This window comes from Ammospiza caudacuta, chromosome 8, assembly GCF_027887145.1.
Source record: "Ammospiza caudacuta isolate bAmmCau1 chromosome 8, bAmmCau1.pri, whole genome shotgun sequence".
Lineage (NCBI taxonomy): Eukaryota > Metazoa > Chordata > Aves > Passeriformes > Passerellidae > Ammospiza > Ammospiza caudacuta.
In genome coordinates, this window is record NC_080600.1 from 34,292,804 (window position 1) to 34,307,330 (window position 14,527).

At 41.4% G+C, this 14,527-nt stretch overlaps 1 protein-coding gene across 1 annotated transcript in view; it reads left to right on the forward strand.

The window, feature by feature from the left end:
- The window catches only part of KALRN (kalirin RhoGEF kinase), a 466,558-nt gene that overhangs the window by 224,175 nt on the left and 227,856 nt on the right, over positions 1-14,527 (forward strand). Inside the window, exons 8-9 of the mRNA XM_058809387.1 lie at positions 1,804-1,935; positions 6,084-6,314. Of these exons, the coding sequence (XP_058665370.1) occupies positions 1,804-1,935; positions 6,084-6,314 (363 nt within the window). The remainder of the gene's footprint in view (positions 1-1,803; positions 1,936-6,083; positions 6,315-14,527) is intronic.

Genomic DNA, 14,527 nt, shown 5'->3' on the forward strand with positions numbered 1-14,527 from the left:
TGTAAGAGCTTTTACTGAAATGGGCAGAATCATCAGTTTTGATAAGAACCATAACAGTGTGATTCCAGCTGCAGGAGTACTCATCTGTGAGGTGTAAAGGTCTTTTGTTCACTGTTTTGGCCAAGAGATTCATGGAACGGCCCCAAAAGGGATTGATCTGATCTCTGTACTCTTAAACTGCGTCAGAAATCATGTGAATTCCATTACTTTGGCAAAAAATGTGATGACTTCAGCTTTATGCAGGGATGTTTGGAGATTTCATCTGAACAGATTCAACAGATCATAAGTCAAATCAGTACAGGAGAGCCTGCCATCCTTGCCTCTGGCTTTCTAGAAAGCACAGTCCTCACTGGTAGATTTGTACTTTGTAGACATGAACTCTTAGGAATTCGTCTTTTGTCACAAATCTTTGTGCACAGAAGTGTTTACAGTGCAAACACTTTAGAGCCTTGATTACACAGCAGCATGGTGAATAGCTTTACACTACCAATAAAAAAGGATGCTGATGCCAGAGACAGAGTTGAATTGGAATTCTGTGCTTTGAATCTCACAGCCCTTCATGCTGTGAGTGAGTGCTTAACTAACAAGCCACAGGTGGACACTTCAGGAGGTGACAAAGCTGTGATCCTGGGGTGCTTTTGTGGCATTATACATTCGTCCTACAGGGCACTACATCTGTTACATAATTAGCTGTTCTTTTTTATAAATAGCCCAAGGTGTGGCAGGCTGGTTTAACAGAAAGATGGAGGAAGAGAAAGCATTAATGAGAAGTAGTGAGGTGGCATTAGGCAGCTCATATGGACAAAATATGAACATGTGAGCTGTGTCATTGAACCAAGCTCTCCTTAAAAGAAAAACAGGGTGGGAGTCTTAGAGACTAAATTCCTCTTTTCTTTTACAGAGCAGGCAGCACCCAGGAGAGCTTCCTCAGTTTGTTCTGCCAAAGTGCATCAGCATTGCTCTGGAGGCCTTTAGAGTAGGAAAAAATATTTTTTCCACCCCTTTGCACCCCAAAGTGTTCAGTTTCTGGCTGGCTGTTAAGGCTTCCAACCAAGGCGCTAAACCATATCAATTGCAATGGCAATGTTTTTTTTTTCTCTCCCTCTTCATGGACATCTGCCCACCAGGAACTGGACTGAGACCAGCAGCTCATTTTGTGCTGGCTGCCTTGCAGCCATCAGATGGTAATGGCATCTGATCACTGCTGACCTGGGCCAGAAGCACATGGGACACAGGGGCTTAAAGCCTTGGCATCCTAATAGTAACCCTACCAGGCTGGACCTGGGATGGTGCTCCTTGGATGCAGACTGTTTGCTTTTCACTGAGATGAATCTCAGCAGTGATTTTAAATGGGAGTTTTCTCATGTGAGTAATTTTAAGGACAGGTAAATGAGGGCAGACAGACAGATGAGACAATGCCAAATGTAGCTGGAGCTGTCACTGTTCCCTGTGCTTCACACTGGTGTTTTTTCTCTAAACATGTTGCAGCCTCCCTTTTGCAGTGTTGTAGCCTCCCTGATGGTGTGCAAGGGCTTTTAGAATGGGTGTTTGCTGAACCTGCTTAAATAAGGATTTATTTTTAACCCAGAAGAAACAGAAAACATTCCTTTAGATCTAGGCATCCTTCAGAGTACTGAGAAGGTGACAGGAATGTGCCTTTCCAAGGTGCCCAAAAGGACTCCTTTGTAACCTCTGTGTTCTCCTCAGTCACTGCTGCAGTCATGTGTGGCACTATGCAAAATTCTCTAATTTTGGTGAGGTGTTTTGTGTCACTGTTGCTCATTGTTCCTGGAATTGTTTCAGTTCCTTTCAGGTGTGGATGCCTGGTGCAAAATGTGCAGTGATGGAGGCCTCCCCTCAGAAATGCAAGACCTGGAACTGGCCATCCACCATCACCAGACCCTCTACGAGCAAGTGACCCAGGCTTACACGGAGGTATGTTGTCCCAGAGCAAATGTGAGTGTCTGCTGCGTGATAACAGACACAAGGCTGCATTTAGGAGCTTGGCTTTTCTAAATGAGGTAGGATTTCCTTTCCATTCCTGCAACTCTTTCAAAGATAGAGTCAGACCCAATCCCAGGCTGTAGTACATGACTTGCCAGCAATTTGCTTGTAAGGCAAGAACCAAAGGTCAAATCTGAAATCATACAGAAGTGAAATCTAGAACCAGTGTTGGCACCCCAAAGAAGAGGCATTTCTCTGTCTCTGCTGAATTGGGAACTCCTTTTTGCCACCAGCACTTTTACTCCTTTCGCTTTCTTTCTGTGGATGAGTCCTGGCTCTAGCACAGGTATGCCAATGGCTCAAAGGATGCCAAAGGCCTTTTTCTTCAATGTACAGAGAAATTTAAAGTCCTAATTGCAACAAATGCTCAAAAGACTGCTTTAGATAGAATCTAGAATCATTGAGGCTGGAAAAGACCCATAAAATCCTGAGTCCAACTGCTGAGCTAAAACTATCATCTACCACTAAATACTGTCCCTAAGCACCATCTCAGATGTATTTGTATATACTGTTGTAAAATATCTCCAACCTAAATAGGCTATGTGCTTTTTTCCTTTAAAAGAGGATGCCAAGAATGCTGAGACAAATTCTCTGGAATTTTGTCAAAAAAACCCACATGAAGTTCTTGCTTTTTTCCCCATTCAGGCTACAGCATAACATAAAAGCTACTGACAAAAAGACAGTTCCTCTGTGCTGTGCTGGAGTGTCTCTCTGGCTGTGAAGGGATTTTGGGGATTTTGCTCCTTGCAGGGTTTTACAAGCTGGACTGGAGGACTCTGGTAGTGTTTGCTATACTTAGTAAGTTACCAATGAAGACTCCAGGACAGATTAAAAAAACAAATGTATTTATGTGAATATATATAATATATATATATGTACATATATATGTATCTCCCACATGCTCATGCTTTGCTCTGGTCATCATAGAGGAATTATATATTTTCTCTAAACCCCATTTTTTTTCCCTAGTGCAAACTGTACATGTTTCACAGATGGCACCATTAGTCTTGTCACTTCCAAGGCTCTGGAGGTCTTCCTGAGGATATATATATCCTCAGGACATAAAGGATATCTGCAGATTTTCACTTATTCTCTATCTTTGCATACAGCAGTCATGGGATGAACCAAATCTATCCTTTGGTTCACCCAAGGTCAGATAATTTATTTCAGAAGCATTTGCATTCTGCCCATCCTTTCCCTACCAGAAAGCCAGGAATATCAACAGGTGATAGGAGTGTGTGTTTTGTGTCAGGTGGTGAGCTAAACTTTCACAGAGTCCAGCAGCAGTTTGCTTTGACAAATGCAGCATTGGATCTTATACCTTACTGGGATTGCAAGCCATGGGGTGTGGGTCTATTTAGCTTAAGGCTTTTGCAATACTTAAAAATATGTTGTAAATAAGATGTAAGTGAAGGGATGGGACCAACCTGGGTTGTTTTCCTTGTCTCCTTGCACAATCCTTGAAAAATTTGAAAAGATTCTCATGAAAAGAGTTTTGTTGATTTATTTTTGCTGTTATTAGGAGAACATGGAAATGAATGAAAGAGCACAGTAGGTGGCTTCTCCAATTTTGAGACTGGTCCTTTCAGAAATCTGCTCATTGGGGAACTCTGAGAGTGCAGAACTTCTGAGCTATTGATTGCGAATGCAATAATAGTCACAGTTTTGGAAAACAAACTTTTTAAGCTGAAGAATTTCAGAGCTGCAGATGATATGAAACCCTGGAATATCTATGTTATCTTTGAGAATAATGTGTGCCACTGGTTACCTGATGGTCACCATGCTCATTTTAATTTATTTAGTCCAGTGTGATTGGGACAGGGGTATAAATTGGAGAGCAGACGAACACTTCTAATAGCGTCTGATTTGTATTGATGATAATTAACAGGACAACACAATGACTTCAAATCTGGTGTTTTATCTCTGTCTGTCCAGGGAATAACCAGGAGGTTATCCCCATCAGGGAAAATCATAACTTGTAATGTCTGAGGCTTTTTAGACAGACAACAGAAGCAAATTGCCATGCAACAGATAAAAACCTACTAAATCCCATAGAAGAGAAAGGAGTGAGACAATGCAGAAGTGTAGCTATTAATAGGTCTGTATTACAGCACAAACTTTGTAAGAAAGTTTTCCTGAGTAAAACATGTGTGTTGTATTTTCTGTGCAATCACATCTCTTACTGCTAAACTTTTGAACCTTTATTTTTAATCCCAGTTCTGCTGTGATTGTAGCAGTGTAAATCAGCAGGGACTCTATTAAAACCTTTGGAACACCACCCAGGGAGTGATTCAAACCCCCTCTAAACCCAAATCCCAGTAACAGAAACACAGTGAATTACACAGTGGATTTAGCCAGTGCAATAATCTGCACCCACATGTGTCCATGGCCTTGGTTTCCTGTTCCCAGCAATTAAGTAGTTGCTGCTTGTCTTCCCACTGATAAAATAGGATGTAGTGTGCCTTATCTTCTTCCTCTGGAAGCTGCTTCTTCCTGACTAGCAGCTAATGCCATCTTCATAATCTTGCCAAGGTAACACCTGTACCTCAATGTTTCCTCCCAAAATCCTCCATCATATCACCACTATCCACTGCTGTTGTTCCCTCTGTGACCCTAAAGGGCTCCAGCATGTGCAAATTATTCCAGCTGATCTTCAGCAGCAACTGAAATTGAGGGAAGCCACTCCCTTTGTACTCTCCAGTTATTTCCTGATCTAGTTTCAAATTACCTTGAATACTTCAAAAAACCCCAAGAATTTTCTTAAGGCCACCAAATAGTCATAAATATGATGAGATTTGACTCCAATTTTTGCAAGTATGCATCTCAAAAGGTCTCTTGGTTTCTCTGGAAATGCACCAGACACCCAGTGCTACCACAGACCAGGACGTGGCATGGCTTGCCAAAAGTTAGGGCATTGAAAGGATATTTTCTACATTTGAATAAGCAACTTATAATACAGGAATAAATGAGACTTGGAAATCCTGGAGGTGTGTTTTAACTTTGATAATATTCCAAATTTGAACTGGATGAAAAACATTCATTACCCTGTTTTCTGTCAGGATTGGTGATTGTGATTGCTTACAAATACGTTTTTCAGGAAAACTTGTCATTTTCACTGCAGTTTGTTTCAGAGGGAAAAGCAAAAAGAAGGCTGGCAAAGGAGAGGGATTCCAATAGTGTCCTCATTTACCATTTCTGTTGAACAAAATATTTTAATTTTGTAATCTGTAATGGAAAAGTTATTTCAAAAAGCCTTTTTTTGAGAATCAGTGCATGCACACATTTTTTAGCAGAAATCTGGTTTTTATGGTTAAATTTATCATTTTGCCCCTGCAATATGAAAATGGTCCAGGAATGTTCCAGAATAAAAATCTGACATTAAAAAACCAGGCATCCTGATTTTTTTTAATGCCCAAATGCCTTTGCATCTGTAAATATCTTTTAATATGCTTGAAAAAGGTTACATGTGTGCAGAGGGCTTTGTATTTCCCAGCAAACTTCATAGTCTATTGAAAACTGAGACCATAGGTCCCTCTGAGCTGTTCCTGGGGAAGAAAAGAATCAGTCATATACTAATTTATTTTTCACTGCCTCTGAATGAAATACAGAATGGAATGTCGCACTTCTCAATGTATAGACATACTTAGTAATCCTACAAAGAAGGACTCTCCTTTATTATACAGAATATGAATGACTCTGCCATCTGTGGTTTTCTTAAAATGCCACCTCCTCACAAAGATAGGCCTGCTCTTGCAAATGCCACCTGTCACCAAGCAGTGTGTGTCAGGAATTTTCAGTGCCCAAGTGTCACCATGGAATAAAGCCCTGGGATCTCTGTGTGCAGCCCCAGCAGTGCTGTACCTGAGCTCCTGCTGAGTGACACAGCAGGACCACTAGGAAGCAAAGGCAAGTGCTGCATGTGTAAGTACAAGTCAAAGAGAGATGTTATGAGCTCTTTCTTCCTTTTTGACTGAAATAAGGAGAACACACAGCAGAAAAAGAATGAGCTAGGCTGTTCTCTGTCAGCTGGTAGATATTTAAGTACCAGTGCAGTGAAGCAGATCTGTTTCTTTATTCAGGTGAGCCAGGATGGAAAAGCATTGCTGGATGTCCTGCAGCGTCCCTTGAGTCCTGGGAATTCTGAATCCCTCACTGCTACTGCAAACTACTCCAAGGCTGTTCACCAGGTGCTGGATGTGGTACATGAGGTCCTGCATCACCAGCGGCGCCTAGAAAGCATCTGGCAACACAGAAAGGTCCGGCTACATCAAAGGCTGCAGCTCTGTGTTTTCCAGCAGGATGTTCAACAGGTAATATCCCCACTAAAAAGGTAAAAAATGACCCTTTATTTGCAGCCATAAAGGTTAGTGACTCATCCAGAGGCTGGTGCCATAAGCAAGATTTCACACACAGCTCTAGAAATCTACTAAAATCGTAATGCATCTTTCAGTATCTCTTGGTTTCATATTGGAAATCATCAATCAGTCCATTGAATATTGATCAGTCCATTCCCTGTAAGAATGTGACACTATTTTCAGTGGTTAATTTGTCACGAGTGTCACGAGTGAGCAATTAGCTATAGGTACTCTACTGTTCCCGATAAAGTGATGTTTAATAGAAAAAAGAATTTCAAGTGTAAAAATCAATTGAACTGTGGTGTATTTCACCTTTCAGTGTGGAAACAATATAAACTGACAGTTTAGTGGTGCTCTTTACATGGTCTTTGCACTACTACTCCACTTATGGAGTCCACATACCCATGGTATGAGTTTGCTGGCTCCAGTGAAGTGCACACCCCAATGCTCAGAGCTCTCCTCACATAAATGCAGTTTATACAGCACGGGTTTGTCTCAGAGAACCTCAGCTCCAGGTGGATAACTTTTCTCTCCCAGAGGAGTCCATGTGAGTGCCAGTACAAGAGGGTGAGTGACAATAAGTATGAGATGCCATGTTTGTGGCTGCCAACTATGCAGGCACAATCCACAGATGTTCCAGGGCTCTGCTCATTCAGGGTGGTGTGGTTTGCTTAAGGGCCCCATAATAGCCCAAAGCAGATGTTGGGAGCAATATGGTACTTGCTTTAAATGAAGAGGCTGAATGCTCTAATCATGTTTATGGAGCATTCTAATGTCCCTGGGGTTCTTTATGCCACTGCCTTCCTCCAAGTGAAAAATGAGGTAGAGATGGAGCAACAAAGCTGTCACATGTAAAACAGACATGAACCAACAAGGACAGGAGACAGGCAACTGTTATTCAATGTGCAAATCTGTGGTGCTATTAGTGCCATAACTGGAGTGAGTGCACCAACACAGACAGAACTGTAGCTGTAGATGTTTTTTGTAAATATTTGTGACCATTTCTTTGGCCATCTTCAAAAAATTGCCAGTATTTCTACCTACTCAGGTTTTCCTCTAAAACCACAAAAATATTCATGAGATATATATAATTAAAACTAGGACTGAATGTAACAGATGCTTAATTTAAGCAACTTTTCTTTCATTATGTTTCAGCAAACATACTGCATGGTAATGAAATTCATAAGCTATATATTAAACAAAGCATGTTTTTGTTATTCACTAAGAATACTTTCAGCAAACGATATGAAGTTAATACAGTTTTAGGGCTAAAATCTGAAAAATCAAGTGTTTTTTAAATTCTGATGGTTTTATACTTTTTCTAATTGTGGTATTTAACATCAATAAGAATCTTAGGTATTCTTCATTCCCTAGGGTGATTTACACTTTTGTTCAATCTTTCCAAACTGAAACTTTCTTTCTTATATCTTCTGAATTTAGTAGAGGTGTTTATGAGGTTCATTCATGATTTTACTTCCCATTCAGATTTTACTTCCCACACATGCAAGGCAATGAAGCTGTGTCACTGGTTTTCAAAAGGAGCAGGTCTTTGTCTGTACTGTGGCTTTTGGTGAGAGAAAAAGAAACAGGCAGTAAGAGTCTCTGGAGCACAATCACTTGAGAGAGCATTACTCTGTGTGAGTTCTGTTGGCAGCAGTCTTTCCAAATTTTTCTCTTAATGGGTAGTTATTATCTGGGAAGCAACAACTTAATGACAGACATGCTTTCATCCTAGCACACACTGGAGGCATCCCTTTGTCCTACTTAGAAAGTAGAGAGGAAGAGATGAATCATTCTGTTCACTAAACATCTGTACTATTCAAGACAAATGCTTTGTAACTCATAAATGAAATTATCAGCTAAACAGAAATATGAATTGTAGATTCCATGAGGAGGAGGAAGATATCTGAGTATGTTGATGAGGGCTTTTTTTTTGAAACTAATCACCTCCTGTATATCTCTTATGCAATTCCTATTATGCTTATTTTGTTAAAAGCCCATCAGTTGGTAGATGAAGCTGTCTACCTGTATATTGTCACTGATCATAAGCAACACTCATCTCTAATAATCTCTTGCCTTGTCAAAATTTAACAACCTTCAACTGAGTTCCTCCTAGTTCAAGTCTAAAATGAAAAGATGTGGGAGAAGAAATCCTGACAAGAGAGCCCTGAGTTCATTATACTTCTCTGTCTTCTGAACACATAATGATACAGCATAGTTCTCCAAGGAAGATATTCCTCTCACACAGCTCAGAATTAAACAGTTTCCAACAGGTGCCATTTTCCTGTCAGGATATGCTGTGGCTCACCCTCTCCAGCTGTTGCCCAGTGCAGTAAAAGTTCTGGTGGAAGATGACCTGTGTGGCAGAGCTTGCACTCCTTCCCTTGTTCATCCATGCCTTTCTTGTTGTGTCACCTGTTGTGCATCAATCTTGTCTCACACGTGGATGTTAATAGGGACAGGTTTTGTTGTGTTGCATGTCTTAATAAAGACTGCAAGATTATTTTGCATCCTCTCAGTCTGCTACTAGATTTTGGTAAAGACATCTCCAAGAAGAGACTCTTATGGATCCTGAGAGATCAGTAATTGCTTATCTAACTATTCTGGTTAGTCTTGTCAGAGGGATTGAGTAGTTGGACATGGAATATCAAGAGACAATAGAGAAGTCTTGCAGAACTGATTAGCTGGATGAAGGCTTTGTGTAGGCCAAGTGTGTGCCATTTGAACTGGATTTGAGAGTTCAACTGTGTCCAACAGGGCTCATTCATATAATTTCTAGTTATCTAGAAATTCATTTTGAAGGCAAGACTGCCTGCTGTATGTACTAATGGCACGTCAGGGCTGTGTTCTCAGAGGTTCACACTGTCAAAGAAATGCTTCTGATTCTAGCTGGGTTTCAGCATGAACTGCACAAAATCCCTGCAGTTGCAGCATAACTGAAATGCATTGTGCTGTATAAAAATACAGTGTAAACACTGTGGATTGCCAAGTTACAATATTAATGTAAGAAATGTTAGGCTATAAAATATCAGTAGAAATAATCACTACCTCACACCATCAGACATTTTACAAGACTATTTGCTACTACATCTATGTATTAATACAATTACATCCATTTGCACGTGTGAACCAAGATAAATAATGGTGTGCTGAGGATGCTGAGTTATGAATATATAGTGTTTTAAAGAAGGAAAGAAAATAAATGGTGTGAAACTGCATTTGCAGCCTTCCCAGGAAATAGAGCACTATTCACACAAAAGCAGCAGCAGTTAAGAAAATTTGTGAGCTGCCATGAGGTTCAACACAGGCAGGAACTGACAAGAAACTCTTTTAATACCAGAAGTATTTAGGATCATTATAAAAATGTTGGGTTGCTGAGTGTGTAAAATACTTCATTGCTTCAGTTGTTTTTTAGAAGTTCTCTGGTTTCAGATAGGGAAGAACTGCACTGTTTGATCCCTTTAGAACACAGCTGTGGGAGGAGGTGCTGAGATCCTGTCCCTCGAGGGAGAAGAAAAATCCCTTTGACTTTCATGCCATTATTTTGTAGTGGCTGCAGATGCATTGGCCCATTTTTGGTACCTTTTCCCTTTTGCTCCTCTCTGCTCTGGGTCTTCTCCTTCTGCAGATAATTTACCATCCAATTAGCACCATTTCTGTTGAGGTTTCAAACTGTTCTCATATTTTCTCACATTCCCACTGCTTTGCACTGTTAGGTCCCGATTTATCCTCCCAGCCTCTTTGTGCATCTCTGCACTTTAACATGTTCCCTTTGCCCCATGAACAACAGCACCATGAAACAGCAAGGGCAGCAAAAAGCTTGTACCATGAAATGTTATCAAACAGCCTTAGAAATAGCTGAAGTAAGTTTATAAGGCTGTTCTTCACCCCATTGCCTCTGCATCCTCTTTGTTTCACACAGGCAAGACTTTTGCCTGAATTCTCCACTCTAAACTCATTCATGTGAAGCACACCTGTTAAAGTAGGAGAAAGGAGACCCATTTGATGCATTATTGAAATGATCTGGGCAAACCTTGAACATGGTACTTTAGCACACTTTCATGTCAGGACAGTCACACCGATACTCTCATTCTGCAGCCTTCATTGCTTCTCACAGAAATTCTCAGTCTTTCTATCATTTCCACACTACATGCCAACACAGCCTGGCACAGGCAGCCTGTTTCTCCACAGACTCATGATTTTCTGAAGAACACTGCTGGTGCTACTTTCTTCTTGTTTCACTTTGGTTGGGATGCCTGTAAATGAAGAGTGGAAGAATAGGTGGGTGTAGAGGTACAATGTGCTGGTGGTTTATTGGCTATGAAAAGTGTTGAGTTAGCTGTGGTAGCTCTGCATGGCAAAATGGAGCAGATGAAAACCTTATGGCAGATGAAGACCAGTGGTGAACAGCAAGATGACACTGACAAACATTTACTGGTGAGAGGGTAGGCAGTGATAAGAAAGCTGGAGCTGTTGCATTTCCAGCTGCAGTGATGTCTCAAATCCTCTTGGTTACTGAGAAGGTCAAGCTAGACTAGTGTCAGGTTCATCTGATTTCTCTAAATTTGAGATTTGCCTTCTGTTGGCTTCATGCCCAGATACATTAAGGGACATAGTTTTGGTTTCCTTATGTGGTTATCTGCCTTCTGGTGATGGATAAAAAGGCCATGTGGCCATTCTGATATCATTACATTTACCAGCTGCCATTGCTGTGGGAGACTGCAGAGTATTGAAGAGAAAAGGCTGTCTCTCTTTATAACCAAGCACTTTAACTTGTAATGTGTCTGGCTTTTACTGGCAGAGAAAACAGATCAGGGCATGATCCTGACATCATTTGTATGGAAAAATGTCCTGCCAACATCTGTCTGTCTCCATACACTATCTGAGAATGCTGAGCACTCCATGTGATACATGTGATCTATGTAGTCCATTTGCAGAAGAATGCTTGGATATTTGAGTTTATGTTTCATTTAGCACTTACACAAGATTTTAGAGGATTAGGTCTGTGTATTACTCCCCCATTTCCCTGTGTACACATGGTTGTTTTGGTCCCTTCAAGGCAGTGAAGAGTTCTCCAGCATTCTGTAGTTTTCCAACTTGTCATAGTTTGTTTCAAAGACAAAGGAAATGAAAGGAAATAAAAGAATATATCTGCTTTTATGCTTTGTTTACAATAATACCTTCACTTGGTCTTGTAAAACTAGAGATTTATTCATAAACAATTGCTAAGAGAAAAGAACGTTATAATTAAGTCAAGATTATATTTACTACCAGATGACTTCAGCTGCATCACCCTGCAAGAATACATCACATGCTCTGTGTGCCATCTGAACAGATTTAGCCTGTAAATAGCTCCCACTGTCAGTCATTAATTAAAACATTACAATTCAAATCATCCTAGAGAGTTTTCACAGCTCCTTTGGTAAATTGATGTGGTCATGAGATGCATTTAATGTTTGTCACTTACATGTTTACATTTTCAGAGTATTACTGCTGTACTTTCTCTGAGCTTAGAAGGCGTGTGTGGCCTTACTGGCCATAAGTGATAGTGAGTAGAGGTTCTAATTATGGTTGAATTAGTACTGGTAAAAGTTCTTGGCAATCTTCTCCCAATGGGATACAACCGGAGAGAAAACAACCTTTTGTAATCCATGGCTAAGAGATAAATACCTTTGTCCTCACTAACCCTGACCTTCCAGCAGCTGGTGATGCCTTTGGTTTATAATCTGATATGAATATCTCAGCAGACAATTCTGATAGAACACCATACAACTTTTACGTACACAGCTGTAAAGGACCAACTAAATACTATGTGCACGTGTCTCCAAACTCACACACATCTCTAACACCCCTGATGTAGCACTTCTCTGCTTTATTATTTAAATAATAGAAGATCTTGAAGGCGCAGGAACAAACCATTCCTGTATCCCGAAAGATCAGTCAACGGGCCAAACGTCCAGCCTGGCTGGGTAAGGAGATCTTGGAAGAGCTTAGGAATAAAAAGAGGACGTATCAGAGTTGGAAAAAGGGTCAGGTCTCCAAGGATGTATTCAAGAGGGCTGCTAGAGTATGCAGGAAAAAAATTAGGGAGGCCAAAGCCCAGTTTGAACTCAGGATAGCGACTGCTGTTAAGGATAACAAAAAACGTTTTTATAAATATATTAATAGTAGGAAAAAAGGTAAGACCAGCCTTTGTTCCTTAATGGACACAGGTGGTAATTTAGTATTTACAGACGAGGAGAAGGCAGAAGTGTTCAATGCCTATTTTACCTCGGTTTTTAATGAGAAGATAACTTGCCCTCAAGACTCCCGTCCGTCTGGACTGGTAGATGGTTTTAGGGAACAGAATGGTCCCCACATTATCCAGGAAGAGGCAGTTATAGAACTATTGAAATGCCTGGACATTCACAAATCTATGGGACCAGACGGGATCCACCCCAGGGTGATGAGAGAGTTGGCGAGTAAGATTGCAAAGCCACTCTCTATCATTTACCAACAGTCGTGGATTACTGGTGAGATTCCAGATGACTGGAAGCTGGCCAATGTGATACCTATTCACAAAAAGGGCGCAAAGGATGATCCTGGCAATTATAGACCAGTCAGTCTGACATCTATACCTGGCAAAATAATGGAACAGTTCATATTACGTGCCATCATGCAAGACTTGCAGGATGGCCAGGGTATCAGACCTAGCCAGACCTACCCCTCCAGGATTTAGGAGGGGTAGATCATGTCTAACTAACCTGATCACTTTTTATGATCAGGTAACCCGGCTAGTGGATGCAGGGAAGGCTGTAGATGTTGTTTTTCTGGATTTCAGAAAGGCCTTCGACACTGTTTCCCATAGCATACTCCTACACAAGCTAGCTGGCCGTGGTCTGGATAGGAATACCCTTTGCTGGGTTCAAAACTGGCTGGATGGCCGGGCCCAAAGAGTGCTGGTGAATGGTGTCACATCCAGCTGGCGACCAGTCACCAGTGGTGTCCCTCAGGGTTCTGTGTTGGGACCAGTTTTGTTCAATATTTTTATTGACGATATGGATGAGGGCTTAGAGTCTTTTATTAGTAGTTTCGCTGATGATACCAAATTGGGTATGAGTGTAGATCAACTAGAGGGGTGTAGGGCTCTGCAGAGAGACTTGGAACGGCTGGACAAATGGACAGAATCAAATGGGATGAACTTCAATAAGTCCAAGTGCCGAGTATTGCACTTCGGCCATAATAATCCCCTGTACCGATACAAGCTGGGGATGGAGTGGCTGGATAGTGCCCAGGTGGAAAGGGACCTGGGGGTGCTGGTTGACAGTCGATTGAATATGAGCCAGCAGTGTGCCCAGGTAGCCAAGAGGGCCAATGCCATCCTGGCCAGTATCAGAAATGGTATGGCCAGCAGGAACAGAGAGGTCATTCTTCCCCTGTACTCGGCACTGGTGAGGCCTCACTTGGAGTACTGTATCCAGTTCTGGGCCCCTCACTTTAAGAGGGACGTTGAGTTACTTGAGCGTGTCCAGAGGAGAGCAACGAAACTAATAAGGGGCTTGGAACACAAGCCATATGAAGAGCGACTGAGGGAGCTGGGGTTGTTCAGCCTGGAGAAAAGGAGACTAAGGGGCGACCTCATCACTCTCTACAACTTCCTGAAGGGTAGCTGTGGTGAGCTGGGGGTCGGTCTCTTTCTCTGGGCGACAACGGATAGAACAAGAGGACACCGTCTCAAGTTGCGTCAAGCTAGATGTAAGTTAGAAGTAAGAAGGAAATACTTCACAGAAAGAGTGGTCAGAAACTGGAATCATTTACCCAGTGAGGTGGTAGAGGCATCATCCCTTGAAGAATTTAAAAAAAGACTGGATGTGGCACTTGCTGCCATGATCTAGTTGAACAGTTAGAACATCGGCTGGACTAGATGATCTTATAGGTCTCTTCCAGTCTTGAAAATTCTGTGATTCTGTGATTTATGCAGTAAAGGATGTACAATTGTAGTAAAAGGGTTTTCTATTTGCTTCCATCCATATCACAGACTGTGCAATTAAACATTTTGTCAATTGCTTTTTCACAGCAATTTTCATTCTATTCCTGTTGTTCTTGCCAAAAAATGGGAACGTTTTCAGGCAATGTGAGTGTGAGCCCAGGCATTGAAGGGATCTGTGGCCCCACTCATCTTCTGAAGA